General features: G+C 38.7%; 1 protein-coding gene across 1 annotated transcript; it reads left to right on the top strand.

The window, feature by feature from the left end:
• Window positions 1-245: 245 nt before the first annotated feature.
• SLC40A1 (solute carrier family 40 member 1) lies at window positions 246-22,149 on the top strand. The gene is made up of 8 exons (XM_047773052.1): window positions 246-713; window positions 1,179-1,246; window positions 7,044-7,203; window positions 9,619-9,734; window positions 10,765-10,891; window positions 17,619-17,864; window positions 18,627-19,280; window positions 20,507-22,149. Exons 1-8 carry the CDS (start codon window positions 671-673, stop codon window positions 20,818-20,820), a joined length of 1,728 nt encoding a protein of 575 aa, XP_047629008.1. The 5' UTR covers window positions 246-670; the 3' UTR covers window positions 20,821-22,149.
• Window positions 22,150-22,649: the final 500 nt, after the last annotated feature.

Raw genomic sequence — 22,649 nt, 5'->3', positions numbered from 1 at the left:
CGGGCTTGGGGCATGCATCTCCCCGCCCGCCAGGCTCCCGGTCCTGCCCTTCCCGGTCGCCCGGCCTGCCTCAGCCCCTCTTGCGGCCTCCCGGAGGAAGGAAAACCCGGCGAGTGGAGCGAACCCGGGGAAGGTCGCAGCAGGCCCGCAGCTTGTTTGCAGCCAGTCGAATGCTAGCGCCGCGGACTGGCGGCGACTACCGAGAAGGGCGTGGAAGGCGGCTTGGCCCTGGGCCTCGAGCCGCGGGGACGCCCGGGTGGCTCTGAAAGGGAGGGGGCGGCCCAAGAGGCGGTGGCGGCAGGAGCCCCGCCCCGACCCCGTATAAGTGCTGGGCTTGGGCCGGGCCCGCGGCGGCGGCGGCAGCAGCGGCGGCACAGGGCACCCGACGCGGTTCGGACGCCTGTTGAGCCTCCCATCCGCCTCCATAAGGCTTTGCCTTTCCAACTTCAGCTACAGTGTTAGCTAAGTTTGGAAAGAAGACCTAAAGAAGACCCCGGGGCCGTTTTCCTTTTTTTGTTTTTGCTACAGTTGTCTCGGTCTTTTTGCACAAAGCTGTTGTGTTTTCAGAGGTGCTCTCTTCAGTTCCTTGCATTCCTGCTAACAAGCATCTCCGCAAGAGCAACAGCGGCAGCGGTAGCAGCAAAAGAACGAGTGGGGGTCGCCTGGTGTCATGACCAGGGCAAGAGAGCAAAACCGCCAGGGAGGATGCTGTGGTGAGTTGAACCAATGCAGTGGAGACCCGCAGCTCCAAGCAGGTGTTGGAGGAATGTGGCTCAGCTGTTAACCGGAGTGCTTTGTAGCTCCTTTGACTCTTGTTTTGGTGGAGGTTGAGGAAGAAAGGAATTTCAAGGTATGGGGAAAGGGGCTTGTACACAGGCAAGGATGCAGTAGACTGGGCAATTTGGATTGCCTTATTAAAAATGAAATGAAGTTTAAAAATGTTGAAAACAAGAGGTTGATTTATTATGTGAAGTTATGCAGTTATTGATCAACAAGTCATGCTGCATTTTTAATCAACCCATCAGTGTCTAGGTGACTTAATAAAATATTCGTGATTTACTGCACAAAGTGGATTTTAATAATTATGTTTAATAAGAGCAAATGAATAAGTATTCCAACCTCAGCTCACTCAAGTGACTAACTATGCTTTTTATCTCACCCCTTGTGTGTCTTTGCAGGATCCTTAGCAAACTACCTGACCTCTGCAAAATTCCTTCTCTACCTTGGTCATTCTCTATCTACTTGGGTAAGTGAAAATCTGCAGTAGTTCTTCCAACATACTTGCACAATTTCTTATTTCCTTTCATTTGGTCCAATTGTATTAAGCCATCTTCCAGTTTTGTCATGCAGCTAAAGAAACAAATCAACCAACACACATGCTTTCACGAAAAAGTTATTTTCACCAAAGATGTTTTCCCAAAGGTGTTAGCAAATGCTATTTAATTATTGAATTGTCACACTTTGTGTAGATTGACAACTATCCAAAGACACGATTAACAAGGGCAGCATTAATGGTATTGTTTGTTAAAATGTATTTTGCATTATAAAAGGCTTAATAAATGGTAATATCTGCCACTGAGAATGAAGGGATATGTCATGGACCTTCAGTTCTTTCACATTTGAAGATATTTCTCTATTTTCTTCTTTCGTTAAAACTGTAAGTTCCAGGAATTCCCACTGTGGCTCAGCTGGTAACAAACCCAACCCCTGGCCTTGCTCAGTGGGTTAAAGATCTGGCGTTGCCCTGAGCTGTAGTGTAGGTCGCAGGTGCAGCTCAGATCCTGCTTTGCTGTGGCTGTGGTGTAGGTGGACAGCTGCAGCTCTGATTCTACCCCTAGTCTGGGAACTTCCATATGCCACAGGAGTGTCCATAAAAAGCAAGCAAACAAACAAACAAACCCTATGAGTTCCAGCATACTGCACTATGAAAATACAGTATAATAGTCCAGTGATTGGCTTAGGCTAAGAATAGCATTCTAAGATTAATTTAAATATGATTCACCCCAAGAGCAAATATCTGAGTGATGAAAATTCTGGTCTTTAAAAATGTTATCTTCAGGAGTTCCCGTCGTGGCGCAGTGGTTAATGAATCCGACTAGGAACCATGAGGTTGCGGGTTCGGTCCATGGCCTTGCTCAGTGGGTTAATGATCCGGCGTTGCTGTGAGCTGTGGTGTAGGTTGCAGACGCAGCTCGGATCCCACATTGCTGTGGCTCTGGCGTAGGCCGGTGGCCACAGCTCCGATTAGACCCCTAGCCTGGGAACCTCAATATGCCGCGGAGCGGCAAAAGAAATAGCAAAAAGACAAAAAAATAAAATAAAATAAAATAAATAAATTAAAAAAAATGTTATCTTCAGGTAGATAAGTGCGGGGCATCTCAGCCTATCTTAAAAGCCATTATCCAAGAAAATCAGCAACTAATTCATAATTCTCCCTCTGACTTCTTATGTGGTCTTGGAAGAGTCCCAGGGTTCCTGTGAACCTTCATCAACACCTACCAATCCAAAAGAATAATCCCAGAGGATGCTGGATTTATATTTAATTAATGCTGATTAGAATATTTTTCAATTAAACAATCAGTCTAATTGTTTACAAGCAACAAATCTGAGTATACTCTATTCATGCCTCATGTATGACATTTAAAGGAACCATAGTAAAGAGAAAGAATTTTGAGAGTAAAGTTTGTGAATGTTATTTTCTTTCTTTTTTTTTTTGTCTTTTGTCTTTTGTCTTTTTGTTGTTGTTGTTGCTATTTCTTGGGCCGCTCCCGCAGCATATGGAGGTTCCCAGGCCAGGGGTTGAATCGGAGCTGTAGCCACCGGCCTACGCCAGAGCCACAGCAACTGGGGACCCGAGCCGCCTCTGCAACCTACACCACAGCTCACGGCAACGCTGGATCATTAACCCACTGAGCAAGGGCAGGGACCAAACCCACAACCTCATGGTTCCTAGTCGGATTCATTAACCACTGCGCCACGACGGGAACTCCTATTTTCTTTTTAAATTGAAAACTTCTATTAGATCATCCTTAAGGTGTAAATGCAAACTATTGTATGAGGAAATCTGTACCAATGCCCTTGGGAAATTATTAAACTAGGTTATCAGCTCTTTAAGAAATACTTCAAAGATGGCTTTTTAGAAGGCCAGTTTCTATCTCCCCAGAGGCTTAAACAAGGATGACTCTGCAAATGCATGTAAACAAAGTAGAACTGGCAGTTCATTTCCTATAGCTGATGATGCTAGTAGAAATCTAGTGAAACTACCCTTAATTAATCTAAATCAATAGTTCTTCTAGTTTAATTCAGTAAGTATTAAGTATTTATAAAACAGATAAGTGGTGGAGATAGTATCTGAAATTCTCACCTTGTGGTCTGGACCTATCTCCTAGGGGAAGAAGGTGCCTGACTTCCAAATACTGATTAAGTTTAAGGTTTATGTGACCTTTTGTTATTAGGTTGGCAGGTCAGATTTGCCAAAAAGGGTGGAACTGTGATTGTTCCAGGAGGATTTTTTATTGTGAAAAACATCAGAAAAGTGACAGCTGGTTACTCCAATCTTACAGTAAATTGAGCAAAAGGAGTTCTTGTGGGAAACTTGGATTAAAACAAAACAAAACAGAGCAGTTACAACCATAAAAGTTTCAGTGGGTTTTCACTTACTGGAGAGGAGTGTAAAAGAAGAGTGCTGTCTAACTCTTGGTAATTCTGCCTTTGGAGTTTTGTCTCCTGTTTGACACTTCGCCAGATTTTATTAGGACAAAATATGTGTACTTATTTATATACATGTAAACATATGTATATGTATATATCTATCCATTTCCCTGCCAATTCTGTCAAGTCATGGTTTCCTAAATGCTGACTATAGTTTAGAGCTGTTAGAGTTATATCAGATTAGTTTTGTGTGAAGTTGAATGCTTTTTAATATCTGCCTTCATTTCTGTCTGCCAGTGGATCAATGTATTTTACTCTATGCTGTTGGAATACAAAGTATGGTAAGAAGTGGATCATGTCATCAAAGAGCTTATATAATTTAGTGTGGCCTTTAAAAGGTATTGCTAATTATAAAAAGATAAGCAGTGTAAGGCCGTGAAAGGGGTGGCCAGGGCTTATATCTTAATGTCATTATGCTATGGACTGTCTCCAATTATATGCCAGATGTCTTCATGGCGCCAGCCCTTACTTACTTAGTAGAGGTCTCTACTTCATGCAAAATGCCACCTTCCTGCCCCACCCTACTTTATTTTTCCTCATAGCATTTATACCACCTGACCTATTCTAGATTTGGTTTTGGTCTCTGCTCATTGGGATGCAAGCTACATGGAAGCATGAATCTTAATTTTTGCCCACTGCTGAATTTCCTGTGCCTGCTGTAGCATTGGGTACTTAGTAGCCTCTCAAAAAGTATCCAGTGCATTAATGACTGTGATCATTCATTCACTGACATTCATTTGGCCTTGGGCTGTCAGTCACTCATTAATATGGAAACAGATCCTCAAAGTGTGACAACAACCTGTGGGAGGGCAGGAGATGGATGTAAGGATGGGTAGGTTTGAGTTGCACTCTATCAGCATTTACTGAGACTTTACTTAGTTCTTGGGCTTTGTGAGTATAGAATCTGCTACTTCCTAAAGCCTAAACCTATTGGAAATTGGAGTAAGTGGAGCAGTTTTATTTCTCTCCATCAGGGAGGTGGCATGCCATACAGAGAGAAGCCAGAGAGAACACTTTCATTTCATAGCACTTGTTTCAGTGGCCTGCTTTAGAAGAATCTAAAACAAATTCTTTTGTAAATAATATAGGAGTAAGACAACAAAGAAAGAAAGAAGCACTAGTAGTAGAATAATATTGTTTATTCTTTATGTTAAGAAAGAGGAAGATCTCGGAGTTCCTGTTGTAGCTCAGCAGTAATGAACCCAGCTAGTATCCATGAGGATGAGAGTTCGATCCCTGACCTCTCTCAGTGGGTTCAGGATCTGGCATTGCCCTGAGCTATGGTGTAGGTTGCAAACTGGCAGATGTAGCTTGGATCTGGCGTTGCTGTGGCTGTGGCGTAGGTTGGCAGCTGCAGCTCTGATTGAACCCATAGCCCTAAAAAGACAAAAAGAAAAAAAAAGACAGAAGAAAATCACTTATGGAGGCAACCTGTCCTTTGAGGCATTTATATGTTTTTTGTCTTCTCAGAAGTTTGGAGATTTAGATAAAATATCCCTCTTCTCATCCTATATTATGCTAATCAAATTCAAATTTGCTTCTCATGAAGATTAAGAAAAATAGCCTAATTTGTCATTCTTACTGACATTTTTATCTTAATTTATAAACTTATCTTTTTATTGGTTTCAAACAATTTTATGTGTCTCACATATTTTTAATCATTTAGTACACTGGTATTTGAAATGTAATTCCTACCTAGGTGGAAAAATTTCAATTGTCAAAGCAAACCTTAAAAAGCTGTCTCAGAAATTATTATTATTATTTTTATTTTTATTTTTTTGGTCTTTTAAACATTAACATTTTCCCAGGTTAGGGGTCTAATCAGAACTGTAGCCACTGGCCTATGCCACAACCACAGCAACACCTGATCCAAGCCATGTCTGTGACCTACACCACAGCTCACTTCAATGCTGGATCCTTTAAACCCACTGAGTGAGGCCAGGGATTGAACCTGCATCCTCATGGTTGCTGGTCAGATCGTAAATGATGGTTATGGTATGTGTACATCAGTTTAGCTTTGAATGCATGAGATTGTTGTCTTGGCTTTATTAAATTTTTAAAATCATTTGACCTGCCAGAATAATACTTTGCTGCTTGAACATTAAGCTTGTTAGGGGGATGTCAAGTGACTTTGGAAAGAACTCAAAGTGTAGTGATACTTCCAATCCATAGGGGGCCTAGGAACTCGGTTTCCTGTAGTGATTTCTTATAGGGATGGGTTATGATAGAATATAGTTGTCCTATTTTAGATTAACCTCAGGAGTCAGGGATGGAGTCTAAAATCTAATTGTAAGGCTCATTATAGATTTCTTACACATTAATTTACCTGACAACTTAAATGTTATGTTATTCTACCTTTTGCAGTAATGAATTCCAAAATTCCCTTATATACTCTAGAGTGAAGAAATGGTTTTTTCCCCCTTTCAAAATTCATCTGTGTTAAAATGTTAAAATAACTACTTGCTTATGTATTTATTTCTTTCATCTTCATTCATATGTATGGTACCTGCATTTGCCCATATCAACTTCATCTTTCTGATTGTCCTGCTGTTTTATGACTTTGAAGTTTATTTGTAAAATGGAACATAGATTTTAGAATGTTAGAGGTAAAAGAAACTTTAGAGGTCATATAGTCCATTCTTGCGTTTTACAGATTGGGAAACTGGATTTTTCTTGATGTTCAAGGCATACTAATGTTTGTAAACTATACTGTAGTTTCATTCTGGTTCAGTAGCAAGCTCCTTTATGCCTCTCAAGTCAGGATAGGTAAATTCCAGATAAAAATCTGATGCAAAATAGGAAAAGTTTTATCTCAAAAAAAAAAAAAAAAACCCAAACATTAACGATCCGGCGTTGCCGTGAGCTATGGTGTAGGTTGCAGACGCGGCTCGGATCCTGCGTTGCTGTGGCTCTGGCGTAGGCCAGTGGCTACAGCTCTGATTCAACCCCTAGCCTGGGAACCTCCATATGCCACGGGAGTGGCCCAAAGAAATAGCAAAAAGACAAAAACAAACAAACAAACAAACAAAACAAACTTCTTGGACTTGGAAACTGTATTTTTTTCTAGAATGATAAGAAGTATGTTTGTTTCATCAATATCATGCTTTTTGGGGGAGTTTACTTAGTAACTGGGCAAGAATATTTTCCATTGTGCCTGAACAAACAGTTTTAATAGCTGACCACATTCAATCCATAGAGGAATTGTTGACTTTGACAACCTTATGGTCTAGGTGGAAAGTACCCTTTTGATAGGGAAGCAATTTCTTGAGTATAATTGACTAGAAACTGAAAATGCCTTCATCAGAATTTTTTCCCTTCTCTGCTTATTCAAGGGGGATCGGATGTGGCACTTTGCAGTGTCTGTGTTTCTGGTGGAGCTCTATGGGAACAGCCTTCTCCTGACTGCAGTCTACGGGCTGGTGGTGGCAGGGTCTGTTCTGGTTCTAGGAGCTATCATTGGCGATTGGGTGGATAAGAATGCCAGACTTAAAGGTGAGTGGTGTGTTTGTGGGGCCAGTACCTGAGCTAGAGAGAACCACTGTGACAAACCCACTGGGCATCTGCACACAGCCCCTGAGTGATGGGTGCTCATGGGTAGCACCTCTGCATGGAGGGTCTGGGGCTCCTGCACAAAGTTGGGATGCCAGGACATTGAGCTTTTAGATTTTTTTTTTTTTTTTGGTATCTTTGGCTATTCTTAAATTTCAAATGTTAATGATTAACACCATAGCACTTTTCTGGGAACCATGTTAAACATTAAAAGTTTGCTTAACTCTGGCATCCTTTTTAACCATGACTTGCACTGGAGTCCATTTAATAAGATGTTCCTAGGACAGCTTGAACATCTGTCCTCTGGGTATCTGTGTTTCATATAAATGGATGTATCGGGGAACTGAAAACTATGGAATCAAGAAAAAAATATCTGTTTCTGGATCACAGCTGAATTATAAATATTTGAGGGAAAAAGAAATGATAATATATTGGCACTTATTCTAGAGCATTAATACTGAAATCATTAAGTATTATATAGGAAAGAGAGGAAGTGAATGAACAGTTCAATTATTCAGAATATAAGGCAGAGTTCCCTCATGGCTCAACAGGTTAAGAATCTGGCATTGTCACTGCTGTGGCTCTGGCTACAACTGTGGTAATGGGTTCGATCCCTGGTCCAGGAACTTCCACAGGCCATGAGTGCAGCCAAAAAAAAAAAAAAAATTACAGAATATGAGGGCAATTTGGATAAAAATTTAGGAGGACAGAATTTTCCTTAGTCGCTCAGTTGTAATGCTAAGTCCTGGCCATGTCTATCTTAGACAACGGGGAAAGACTGAGGTAGCCATTTCTTTCAGTGCAGGATGACTACCCCTGGAGAGAGAATAACTGGATTGTCAAATTCTAGGACTCGATGCTATTAGTAGAATGGCCAAGATGGACATTTTTCTATTGTTTGAGAATTTACAGACCAAAACACATATAGATAAAAGTTTTGTATCCTAGGGAAAAAAAGTCTTAGTTATTAACACTATTATACACAGGAACATGGGAATGTTATACATAGAGACCTTTAGCCTTATGATTGTTGAACACTGAAACTGTAGGTTAGGAAAGAATGGTGAGTTGGATGAAGAAGAGTGTGGTGGAATAGCAACCTGGCCCTTGTCCCATGTAATTGACTCATGTGTCAGCCTCCATTAAAATCTTCTTTGATGTCTCTAAGGCCGAGTTAACCATGTTTTTTTCTGCACTCCCCTGAAGCCTTGTTTATACCTCTGCCATCACACTAATGTTCTTATAATTATCTGTACACATGTCTGTCTTTCCTGTGGTCTGTGGGGTTCTAAGAGCTAAGCACCTCATTCAGTTCTTATTTAATCCTCATGCAATGAAAGAATGAGTTATATGTTGGAAATTTATTTCAAATTTCAGAAAGCAGTTTGTTTTGTCTCGAGGATTTGATATAATCTTCCAAGTCAGAATGAGCTTTGCTATCCTTAAAGGCAGGAGATGTAATTATACCTTACATGTACAACTGTCTGTATTTTTCAAAGTGCTTTTGTAAGTATTTTATTTGAGCATCATAATGACCCCATAAAGTAAGGAAGGAAGATATGTATTATATCCTCACCTTATAGACATAAGATATAAGATAAATTAACTATCCTGACCTAGGTTGTCTCCCCTAGAGAGGGGGAGAGGAAAGACTGGGAAGTATCCTTACCTGGTATACTAACTTGTCCTTATTCCAACACTTTATCTACATGTGTGCCTCACTCTCAGAAAGCTGGCATTCGCTAATGAGGAAAGATATAGTTTAGAATTTCATAGCCATGCAAATGGCACTAGTATTCCAAAAGGAACACACTGCTTCTTTATTCTTGGTAATTTTTTACATGTCTCTCATATTTATCCATACTATCCTATGAACTTCAGCCTGCCACGTAGGAGGTTATGGATTGCATGACCTCCTCCTTAACCTCCTCCATAACCTCCTTCATGTTCTTATTTTTGCCTAAGTAACAAAGAGCCGATATGTGGATCTTGTTGATGTAGTCAATATTGTTCTTTTTATGACAGTAAACTTTCAAGAGGATAAACTAAATGATAAATGAAAATGTGGTCATTATGAATGGTTTCAACCAACAGGGAAAATTGGGGATACTTCTTTATTCTGTCTGTAAGTTTTACTGGTCTGATGTGATGTGCTGGGTCCTACTGGAAATAGTTGAGGCAGGATTTACTTCAGGAATGTTTTTATTTCTTGTAGTAACTTTTAAGAAGTTTTAATTGATTTTTTTTATGCTTGTAGTAATTTGCTATGCATTAATATAGTAGAACAGTGATGTGTGGGTAAAAGCAGCTCCATTGAATGCTTTGTTGTATGAATCCTTTGTTTCTCCCTCTATATAGTGGCCCAGACGTCACTGGTCATCCAGAATGTTTCGGTCATCCTGTGTGGAATCATCCTGATGATGGTTTTCCTACATAAAGATGAGCTTCTGACCATGTACCATGGATGGGTTCTTGTAAGTTCTCAACAAAATTCTTGACAGCAGAAAATTGAACATCTGGTAGTGGTAAAAGATGAAAACTCTTTGAGGCTAAGGAATGTCTTTTTGCAAATAAGACTTGTTAATTTTGATCTCTGTGTCTACTTTAATATCCCCTACCACTTTGGTTTTGTTTTTTGCCCAAAATAGGCATTTATTAAGTATTGTTTGATTTTAAATTTTGTTCTTTTTTTTTTTATTCGTTTTAGTGGCAGTACTAAGAGTTGCTAGTTTTCAGCTCAATAGTACTAACCTGTAATTTGTTCACACCATATAATAAAAGTTATCTGTGTGTGTGTGTGTGTGTGTGTGTGTGTATTAATAACTCATGATTTTGTCCCTCCAATAATAATTGGTATTTCTGTTTGAGGAGATGGACTCGATAACTTCTCATACTATGATTTCATGATAGTTTAATGGAAAAGAAGAGAGAGATGGGTGTAGTGGAAAACAATAGATTTGATGTCATTGTTGAATCTTATTACATATTTTCGATTAATATTGTAGAGTTTCAAAGCCAGGTAGGACAATAAATCTTCTGTCCTCTTCATTTTGTTGTTGAAAAAAATTAAGACAAAGTGATTTTTGCTGATTGCCCATTATCAACTGGAAAGTGTCAGACTCTGATTTAAATAAAGGTTTTCTTACTACCCCCTCAATGTTTTTTCCAAAGGACGTATTTGTAGGGGAAGTAAAAACTAGCCCTATGTTAACACTTTATGACAACTATGTCACATAAATGTGCACATGACCATTAGCATTTTTGTATTATGTGTACCACAGATAATATAGACTAGAAAAATATTATGCCTTTTCACATGGCCACTGGTATTTATTGTTTCATGTCTACAAAGTAAAATGGTTTCTTATGATTTTATGAAATGAAATTTAAATAAAAAATTTATTTCTATGTCATCAAAGACCATTTTAAATTATATTGTACAGTGAGATAGGTACAGTGTGGTAAAACTGACATTTTTATCAGTTTTTCCCTGTAATTCTTTAGACTTCCTGCTATATCTTGATCATCACTATTGCAAATATTGCAAATTTGGCCAGTACTGCTACTACAATCACAATCCAAAGGGATTGGATTGTTGTTGTTGCAGGAGAAGACAGAAGCAAATTAGCAGGTAATTTGGTTTTCTCTTTCTACTAAAATGGGTTATATTAGGATTCGCTACAAATCAGTGGTAATAAATTACACTTATGCCTTTTTCTGAGTATTTTTAAAGAATAGTCAATTGAAAACATAGTCTTTTTCTTACTAGTGCAAAGATTTGTCTCACTGCTCTGAAGCTAATATATAGGAGAGTGACCTTCTCTTTTATTCTAAGTAAACCCGGCAGATTAGAAGAACATTTCTTTTGAGCTCTTTCTTTCTTTTAAATTCTGTTAACCGTTTCCAAATGTTTAATTAATGCTTAGAACAGTGAAAATCTGACATGGGATTTTTTTCAGTCATACTATAAAAATTATTACCAGTATTAACTGGTCATATGATGGATATTATTTTTATCCAAACCAAATGGGAACAACTTAAGTCTATAATTTCTAGTTAATTCCTTCAACTTTAAAGTTATAATTGATAACATATTACATTATGTATGATGTAATTGCTTTTACAAATACTAAAGAAATGGAGGACAGAACATAGGTTTTTTAGGAAGTTTATGTCTTTATTGTCCATTGGAAATATATACAAGAGAGCAAATAAAGGCTGAAGAATGCTTACAAAGCAGCATGTCCATTGCATCAATATTACTTGGGCCATGAATAACCTACTTCACTCAATATTCCCTACCTCCCCCCAGCCCCATACAGCACCCAGACACAAATTGGATTGAAATTACACAGAGTAAAGGAGGAAGGGTATACATATCTGCTGATCAGGTCAGCTGAATTAACTCTCCTGGCCATTGAGATAATGGGTATCACAGACACATTGCCTAACCATCCTGACTGACAAGAAAACCATTCCTGATGACTACAGTTGGCTTATCCCAGGACATGGAGGCGAGATTAGGTACTGGGGTGAGCAAGCAACTTTGTTTGACTGGACATGTGGTTAAAAAAGATAAAAGAAAGTTGGGAGAAAGCGAACAAAATCTATGTAAGGTCTAAATGAAGAAAAAGAATTTGCTTTAGTCATCACTCTGTGGTAGCAGTAATAATATTGCTCAAGATAGAAATACAGCAGTGATTTTAGAGGTTGGTGAGTGAGGAAATGAATTTAGCACATGTGAGTCTGTGCTGCAGGATATTCTCTTTGGAGCTAAAGCAGTGATTCTCACTAACTTTTCTTCCTGTGATTATTTACTTATAGGAAATAATTCCATATCTCTTTTAGCCACATTGAATTAAAAGATAAGGCTTTGTCCTTTTTTTTTTCCCCAGTGTTTCTTCCCTGTTCTTTATTTTCTCTTTTTAGTGTAGTATTTTAAGGATGTACCACATGTCCATGTTTTAAAATTCAAGGGATACAGAAGGGTATATTTTGAAAATAGATCACATATGTATCTGTTGGAATATATTTTTGGGGAAAAGTTGGCATTTAAGATGATTCTCTTCTCTGAATATCTTAACTCGTATTGACTCTTGGAAGTCTGTACGGTCTGTAATTGAAAAAAAAAAAAAGAAGAAGCCCTGAGTAGAGAGAAAGTTACTCAGAATATTTCATTTGTGCTAAATATGTAAAATAAATAAATAACAAAAAACAAAAAAATTCCACATAACTTTGGGGGAATCTTTCTGAGTCCAAAGTGATATTCCAGGAAAATAATAAAAATATGGCTGGCCATTTCTCAGCTGTCTTTCTTTATGTGGGGAATTATTGCTGAGAGGAAGAATCCAGGCTAACAAGTGTACTTTCTGACCGGGAGTTTCTCAAGTTTAAGAAAGGAAGTAAGCTGCCCAAGGAACTCTTGTCCTCTGTGAATTAGCTTAGTAAGCAGGGCTCTTTCCCATGCAGCCAGTAGTGTGGGTTAGTAGCCTAGCAAAGGAAACCCTCCATGGACTTTTTCCTCAGGTTTTGACCTCCACATTTTGTTTAAAAATTAACTAAAAACCATGCTTCAAAACAAACCTTGCTTCAAAACAAGAAACAAAAACTTCTTCCATTTGAAAGTTAACCAGGCTCTAACCATGGATTTTTGGTACCATTTCTGCTATCAGACAGAATTACAGAACAGAAAAAAAGGAGGGTAAAGGAAAAATAGAAGAGAAAGGGGAAAAGCATTCGAGGAGGAGACTCCAGCTGCCGCCTTGGGTCCTTTTGATTTTGGGTCTCTGTACACAGACACACCTACTCCAGTCAGGAATAATTTATGTTTATGCAGGCTGATTTTTTTTTTTTGGTCTTTTTAGGGCCACACCCATGGCATATGGAAGTTCCCAAACTAGGGGTCAAATCAGAGCTGCAGCTCCTGGCCTATTACTACAGCCACAGCAATGCCAGGTCTGAGCTGCATCTGTGACCTACACCAGAGCTCATGCCAATGCCGGATCCTTTACCCGTTGAGCAAGATTAGGGATTGAACCAGCATCCTCATGGATACTAGTCGGGTTCATTTCCTCTGAGCCACAACAGGAACTCCATATTTGAGATTTTTGAGGTTGCTGGCAAAGAAACCAAGCAGGAGACTGGGCAGAGCCAGCTGAACCTGTGTGCAGTGTGTGTGTGTTGGAGAGAGAGAGAGAGAAGGCGTGAGCCCATAAAGAGGGAAGGTTATGAGCTGGATGCTGACTACTCATTCCCTCATCCCAGTGTTTCTTAATTTCAGAGTAATTTTTTAACTGGGAGGTAGCACCACTGAGGATAAAGAACAAGAGAAGTTTTCCCTGGAAGGTGGAAAAGTTTTAAAATTTCAGTAACATCAGGTCAAAATATAGCTGTTATCATCTAGTTTAGACAGCTCCAGAAAAGATATTCTTTTCTTACAAAAATGCTGTTAATTAATCTTTTAGCTAATTTGTCTAGGTAATTGATTTACTGTTTTATTAAAACACTCCCTCCAGCCATGACCCTCAGCCTGTTTGAAACTCACTTCCTTTCCCAGACGTTTTACTCCATCTGTTACTTTATTTTCTTCTCCATTTCCTTTGTTAATTACTCTTTATTAATAGCTTCTGAGGTTTTTCTTGTCCACCATTCTAAAGAAACATCTGCTGGCATCAAGTATGGCAGATAAATTTCTTGTTTGAATTATATTGACTGAACATTGATTTCACATTTGAGGTAGACGAACCTGCCAGCCGCTATTTGCTCAGCAAATCTTTTCTTTACTATGAGTCTATGAGATGTAATATACCCTTTAAAATAGCAAGTAGTTATTGAAATCATGTTCTGTGCCACAGCTGTAGCTGCAAACAGTTCAGTTGGAATTAAATGAGCACACATTTGTGTATCTGCATGGGAATAAATATAAATGTGCAGAAAAAAAATGGGTTTGCACATTCAGAGGACTGATTTTTCTCTAGCTGGTTACCAGTAAAAGGATTAGGTCTTTTTGAAAAGTTATCATTTAATTCGTTCTGCTTTATAAAAATAAGAGCCGTTCTCTGACACTATATTACATCTAAACATTATTTATTAACTTCTTTAGACATTTCTTAATTCTAAATAAAAGAAGTTGGTGGCATTAGAAAGTTTATGAGCACTTGAAACAGAGGTAGTGAATGAGAAACACATCATTTTAACTAAATTTTGTTGTTTTTCAGAGGGTTTCAGATCCAAGTGTATATTTTCACTAGTACTTGATTTTTGGATTCAAATTATTGAGTTCTTTGGGTCAATTCTATACTCCCCTGTTAGGAACTTATTACTGGGGGGCAGATGGAAGTTAAAGAGGCCTCTGCAAAAACGGTCGTGTGTACATACGATCAATGAAACTGCCTTTACCTCTTAAGTGAAAGGTGAAATATGTCAAAGTTCTCCTGTTATCATATAAGCATTATACACACACAGGGCTGATTGGAAGGCTGGTGAGGACCAGGAAGAACTAGAGAAGGCATAATGGCAATTTTCTGTTAATGTTCTTATTAGTCACATATTGCTTTTTCCTTAAGGAGCCCCACATGATTGTAAGGACTTGTCTCAGTAATCTTTGCTCGGCTCTGTGAGATAGATAATGAGAAGGTAGTTTATTTTCTTGACTTCCTCTTCTTCATTCATCCTGTTCTCCACTGTGACTCACCTATATGTTCCCAGAGTCCACTTCCATAATCTCAATCTTTGGCATCCAAGACCTCCTATCTTTCCAGCTCACTCCTCCTGGGACCCCAGCCCCAGCACTCCTCCAGCCTGGTTGGCACCAACGAGTAATTACTCTACTACCTATTCACTGCACATGACCCCTCTTGTGTCCCCTCCTTACCCAGCTTCAATTCCAAGGTCAGTCGTTCTGATCCTGGGATGCCTCTTAGCATATACTCTCAGCTCACTTGGCCTCTCCTTTTGTCACTTTCCTTATATAAGACCCTCTCCGTAGTAGAACTTGGCTGGTGAAAAATGTACACCTTTGCTCACTGTTCTCACTTAAAGTTCATAACCACTGGATTCATATGGGGCCTTTCATGCTGCCAGCTGATCATACTCTTTTCTCTGGTGCCTTCCTTCTACCACTTTCTTAAAGAACTATTTTGGACTTTCTCCTTTCTCTTTATGCATTCAATATCTCCTCTCCCATCCTTACCTTCCCTGATGACCTGGCTTTGTATTCTACTGAAAAAATGGAAAAATGAGAAGAGAACTTCCAAGCGCTTCCACCATCACATCGCTCTTCCTCCTTCCACCTGAGGCCATTTACGTGACCTCCACTCTTGTGCTATTGATGAATTGCTTGCACTCCTCTCTGAGAACAGCTCTGCCACTTGTGCCATAGATTTAGATGCCATCCCTTCTCATCTACTGTAACATTCGCATCAACATATAAACATGATATAATTTGATATCATATATAATTTACTCTTCTTAAAAATCCCTGTCTCTACTCCTCTACCACGCCATTTCTTTATTCTCTTTCTGAGCAGAACTTAACAAAAAGAAATATCAATGTTCACTCTTTCTAATTCCTTTCCTTGGTTGGGGCCTTGCTTTTTATAATGTCGGCCCCATTATGAATCCAGGGAGTGCCACTCACTTAAAATATAATAGAAGTGTGTCCCCTGAAGTTAGCAGCAGTCACTTAAATCAACTTCAATCAGACATTTGCCCTTACTGCTCCACCAGCATTACTCTTTTTGAGGTCTTCAATACCTTCTATGTGGTCCATCTAAAGCTGCTCAAATTTCTTGGCTTATCAGCAGCAATTATGTTGGTTACTCTCTCCTCTTTGAAACACTGTCCTCTCTTGGCTTCTCCTGGTTTTCCTCCTCCTTTGCTGGTTCCTCCTCATCATCCTGACCTCTGAACATTGGCATGTGCAGGACTCAATCAGCAGACTTGTCTCTTCTCAGTCTATACTCACTCCCTTGGTGAGCTCATCCAGTGTCACTGCTTTAAAAATCAAGCAGCTGACGATCCCCAAATCTGATACCTCCTTCCCTAGACTCCAGACCTATATGTGTAACTATTTGCATGATGGGGCCTCTTGAATGTCAGTAGGCTTATCAGAATCAGCATCTCTAAAACCAAATGCTTATTCATTTGCCCCAAACCTGATTCTTCTGAAGGCTTCTCTTTCTCAGTAAGTGGAAATTCTGTCCTTACGATAACTGCTCAGGATAAAGAATCAACTTTAATTCCTCTCTCTCACATACCATATCTAATCTGTTCAGAAGACCTCCTGATTCTACTTTAAAGTATATCTGGTATCTCTTTCTCTGTTTCTGTTGTTACTATCCTGCTCTATGCCACATCATCTTGCACCTGTCTCCTTGCCTCTGCTCTCGTCTGTGCCCCCTGCCCCCCACTCTACAGTGGTGTCTCATCGCAGCAGCCAAAATGAACCTTTAAAATGATGCCACACGGTGCTACCTCTCTATTCATTAGTTTGCAAAGACCTCCTCATTCATTCAGTGTAAAAACTGAAGTTCAGGTAACAGACTAAGACCCTACATGATTGGGCCAGTCTGCCCTCCCTCTCTGACCTCATCTGTTCCTGTCCTCTCCTGTCCTTTCTCTGTTCCTGCCCTACTGCCTCCTTGCTGTTCCTCTTGGCATGTTCCTTCTGCCCCAGGACTTTTGCATTTCACTTGGTCTGGAATTCTCCTTTGACATATTTGACTGTTTGCTTGGTGGTGCCCCTTAATATCCACCTGACTTGCTCTTTTGCCTCCTACTGCTTCGTGTCTTTGCCATGATGCTGTCTTTATTTCCAGCAAGTTCTTCCTTGCCCTTGCCATATTTAAAACTGAAGTTCCCCCTTCCTCTGAGTACTCTCTATGCCCTTTTCTGCTTTGTTTTTCACTATAATATTTAATGAACATCTGACCTGCTATGTATTTATATGCTTGTTGATTTATTATCTTTGGGCTCCCGTGGGAATGTAAACTCCATGAAGACAGGGAGGGATAGACTTCATTTTTTGTTATAGTGCCAGAATGGTGCTTAGTTCATAATAGGCATTTAATAAATGTTTGTTGAAATAAAGAATGTAGAGTTACTATTGAATTCATTTTTTTAAAAGCTGATATTAGACTAATTTATATAATCCCAAGGAAATGATTTTTGAGGCAATATTAATGTGACGATACAAACGACAAGTGATTTTCTAACAAAATGGTTTGCTTGCAGAGTGCTTTTAGGAATTTCCATTGTAGAAATCTATGCTCTTGGTTTATGAGTTTGTATTATGTAAGTGAGCAGTCTCTCTTTGCTAGGATTGCACATTTATCTGCCTCTTTCATCTACCTGTGTAGATATGAATGCTACAATACGAAGGATTGACCAGTTAACCAACATCTTGGCCCCCATGGCTGTTGGCCAGATTATGACATATGGCTCTGCAGTCATTGGCTGTGGTTTCATTTCGGGATGGAATTTGGTATCCATGTGTGTGGAATACTTTCTGCTCTGGAAGGTTTACCAGAAAACCCCTGCTCTAGCTGTGAAAGCTGTTCCTAAAGTAGAGGAAACTGAGTTGAAACAGCTGAATTTATACAAAGGTAAACTCATCAAAATATTCAGTCCCTTTATTCTGATTTTCAGACCTTAAATGTTGGTTAAGAGCCAAATAATTTTGAATTTATATCAGGTTTAGTTACACTGAAGGCTTGTATGAGGTTAAATATATTGACTTGGTAGTGAGTCAAAACCCAGGCTTTTGAGGACCAACTCGGAATTCAATCTCAAGGGGTTGGAATGGGACCCCTGACCCTTTTCCTTAATGTGAGTAGGAGACACAGAGGGGCAATTAATTGAGGGATGGCTGGGCAAAATTGATCTATAGGAATGGGAAGAACAGTGGGAGAAAGGAAACAAGAGAACTCCTAGGGGTCTATAAAGGGAGTTACATGCCATTTGTAGGACAACGGAAGGGAGTGAGCACATGAAGGTAGGAATTTCTCAAGAAAGAGAAGAAGTTGGGCTTCCAAACAAGTGGAATCTTGATAGGGCCCCAGGAAATAAGATTCTGTGTTTTCCCAGGCAATTATTGCATTTTATCTGATGAGTTTTCCTACTATTTACTTTGGTGGGATTAGAGAGGGGAGAGATATCAATAGTATTTTGTTTATCTAACATAAAAACTTAGAGATTGTCCCTTGGATGGAATTCTTAGATGAGTAAAAGAAAATGCATATTATATTGCATGTAGCAGAGTGTGTCCATGGGGGAGGGAGAGGGAGAAGAAAAAATACCGAGTAAGATAATTGGCTTTTTTTTCCCCCATGTCTCCTCCCTCAAATAATGATGTCTTTTATTAACAGAAACTGAGCCAAAACCCTTGGAGGGAACTCATCTAATGGGTGAGAAAGACCCTGACATCCATGAGCTTGAAAATGAGCAAGAGCCCAGCTGTGCCTCGCAGATGGCTGAGCCCTTCCGCACCTTCCGAGATGGATGGGTCTCCTATTATAATCAGCCGGTGTTTCTGGCGGGCATGGGTCTTGCTTTCCTCTATATGACTGTCCTTGGCTTTGATTGCATCACTACAGGGTACGCCTACACTCAGGGGCTGAGCGGGTCCATCCTCAGCATTTTGATGGGAGCATCAGCTGTAACTGGAATAATGGGAACTGTGGCTTTTACGTGGCTGCGTCGAAAATGTGGCCTGGTTCGGACTGGTCTGATCTCAGGATTTGCACAGTTTTCCTGTTTGATCTTGTGTGTCATCTCCGTGTTCATGCCTGGAAGCCCCTTGGACTTGTCTGTTTCTCCTTTTGAAAATATCCATTCTAGGTTCATTCAGACAGAGCCACTTTCAATTACACCTACAAAAATACCTGGACTCATCTCTACAACTGATATGTACATGTCAAATGGGTCTGATTCTGCTAGTATTGTCCCTGAGATGAGCCCTAAACCTGTGCCTATAATCTCTGTCAGTCTGCTGTTTGCAGGCGTCATTGCTGCTAGAATCGGTAAGAAATCTCTTTTTGAATATTAATGAACCAAAGTGTCTTTTTGCAAATGTGGGTTCAGAGAATTCAACCCTCAAATGATAAATGGGTCCCTGACTATTAATTTAAAAATCCACTATTTACCTGTATACATAATCTAGTTATTTATTATGAAATTTTTATTTTAGGAGGACAAGATGGCGGAGGAGTAGAGGGACACTCTCGCCCTCTCCCACAAACACAACAAAAAAAAACACATCTACAGAAATTTTTATTTTATAGCTTAAAAAATATATTTGTGTGTACATGCACTTCCTTAAAACATGGTTAGAGCTTGAAAAATTTTCCTAAATGGATATCTTACTCTTTTAATGTAATTTAATTAATTTTTAAGAAAGATGTTATCAGTAATGATTATACTTTTAGTAATTAAAGTCTTTATATTGATGTAACTCTACCATACTATAAAAGTACTATAATTTAGAGAATATTTAACACTTTTTAAAAAAAAAGTGTTTTGGGTTTAAATTTTTTAAAAAGACACAGTAGTTAGGAGAAAAAAATCCTTCAAAAGTCTTATCTAGTGGATGCTTATTTATTATATACTTTGCCAAACAAATGGATTTCATAGCTCTAGAAGAAAACACAATGTAAAGACCTCTTACAAAGCAACACTTAAGTAATCATTAATAGAGTGCTGATGAATTAGCTCTGCCTGAATTCGTTCTTGAAATGAAACCATATTTATCTTGTGATATAAAGCAGTTCATTAATTTATCAAAGACATTAATATTTAAGCAGGACAGCTTTATTGTAGGGGATTTAGAACCCAGGCAGTAAATGTATTAATGGTTTAAAGTTTCCTTACAGTTTAACCGTAACAATATATTAGGTCCATTCATTTTAAACTTTAAAAATACTAGTACTTGTAATAGGATTTATTGTGTCTCTGATTTCAGAGTTTTGATTTCATAGTATGAATAATCACGGAAAAACAGAAATAAGAAATTTGTAGATAGGCTTATTTTTGTCTTGTGGCTGTAAAAATAATTTCTTGAAGCCACTAACAACCTAGGGTTTATTATTGAAAAATAAGTCTCTAAGGCTATGATAAATGTGCATACAATGACTTGAAGGTAGGAGGGCTAAATGTGTACTTGGCACATGTCAACAGGTTTTTTTAGTCTATAAATCGGAACTGTATGGCTTTAAATTAAAATTGTCTCTAAAAATATCTTTTATTACAGGTCTTTGGTCCTTTGATTTAACTGTGACACAGCTGCTGCAAGAAAATGTCATTGAATCTGAAAGGGGCATTATAAATGGTGTACAGAACTCCATGAACTATCTTCTTGATCTTCTGCATTTCATCATGGTCATCTTGGCTCCAAATCCTGAAGCTTTTGGCTTGCTCGTATTGATTTCAGTCTCCTTTGTGGCAATGGGTCACATCATGTATTTCCGATTTGCCCAGAAAACTCTGGGCTCCCGGCTTTTGGTCTGTGGTCCCAATGACAAAGAAGTTACGGATGAACATCAAACTAATACATCTGTTGTGTAAGACAGTTTAACTGTTGCTATCCCTGTTACTAGATTATGTAGAGCACATGTGCTTATTTTGAACTTCAGAATTCCAATAAATGGCTGGGTGTCTCTCTCTGGTTTTATCACAGCTATACCCTGAGGGCTAAAAGCTCTTTAGGAAACTTAAGCCAGAAGAAATGAGCTGGTTAATTTCCCTTATATTTAAGGATAGAGAACAATAGGGAAAGAAAAACTCAGTTTAAAGATGGAGAATAAAATGGTAACACTGCCTTTTCCTTATTTCTCACGAGTATAAGACTTTACGTAAAAGGGTGGCTAGTCACGTGAATTAAGCTATTCTTTGGCAGATATTTATTATCTGTACTAGAATTCAGATATATCGGTTTTCCCTAAAACCCCCTTTTGTTCAAGTCTAGCTAATTCACTTTTAAAAATCTTTGTCTCAGTTGTCTCATAAAAACACATTTTCTTCCAAGTGTGAAGATTAAAGTTTGATCACCAGTATTATTCTTATTGATCCTGTTGAGCTTAAGGGACTTACTTCTATGTGGAAAAACGAAATGCTTAACTAGAATTCCCTGATAGGGTTTGTGGTTTAACTTTAGAGAGCACCTTCATATTTTTATTATCAGATAGGGCAAAATAGTGTATTAAGCATATGAAGCACTTCATAAAATGGCTGTCACATAAGCTGCAGGTAGAAGCAAAGCTATAGAGTAGATTTATAACACAGTAAATGCATGAGGACTTCAAACAAGCCAGTAGTTTAGCCACAGAAACCAGAAGTTAAAAGCTACACGGAAGGGCAAGTTTGTAATTTAACCCATACGGCTATCCTTAATAAGTTCTATCTTAGAATAGTGAGGGAGTAAGCCTTCAGCCTGGCAAGTAAAATGTTGCAAGTAAGCCATACCTGGAAAGGTTTTGCTTTATAAAGCAGTTGATTTAATATGCTCCAGTAGAGCATTTTTACTTTTACTGTTTTGTAGCCAGGAGTTATTTTTAACTAGTCATTTTTAACATGATCTAGTTGTAGAGCATGACTGTTCATAAATGTATCCCTTTCAGATGTCTTTGAGAAGAATAGAGGGGGGAAAAAACCCTTTGTATATTTTTAAAAACTGTTTTACAAGTCATTTTGCAACACGCCAGTACCAAGGGGGTACTTTGCCTTAACCGTTCATGCACTTTCATGGAGACTGCAATACGTTGCTATGAGCACTTTCTTTATCCTTGAGGTTTAATCTTTTTCTTCTTTCTACAGTATGACATAATGATTTGCTATGTTGTAAAATCTTTGTAAAATATTTCTATATAAAAACATTTAAAAAAATCTTGATTTCTTTTTCCTGAATTGCATTCCCCACTTTTTCAATATTGCTTTTGTTACAGAACATCTATTTTGAGTAATGTATTTTGTTTTTTGCTCTATAAAGGACTACAGTTTCATAAAAATTCACAATTTTTAGTGTTACCTCTCTGCTCATGTGTCTGGTTTATGGTGGCTTAGAGAAAGGTGTAGTAAACATATGAGGCCTGGGATTCATTCTCTGACCTTGAAGAAGTCACATTAAGTTCTCTTGGGTTCTATTTTCTCTTCTAAAAATTGGAGATGATATTATAAAGCCAACCCTACCTACCTCACATTGTTCCTGATTGAATCAAGTAAGATAATTCTTGTAGAAGCACTTTGTGGACTGTAAGATGAGGTAGCAATATCACCAGAGGTTGGATTTAACTAAAGACAAAGAGTTAAAGAGGGATCCTGATGACAGGCCAAAGAGAGTAGAGCCAGGTTCTGTATTTAGCAAATGTTTACTGAACACTTAATCTGTGTCCCAAACT

The sequence above is a fragment of the Phacochoerus africanus genome, chromosome 3, assembly GCF_016906955.1.
Source record: "Phacochoerus africanus isolate WHEZ1 chromosome 3, ROS_Pafr_v1, whole genome shotgun sequence".
NCBI classification, from domain to species: Eukaryota; Metazoa; Chordata; class Mammalia; order Artiodactyla; family Suidae; genus Phacochoerus; species Phacochoerus africanus.
This window is presented reverse-complemented; position numbering and strand designations above follow the sequence as displayed.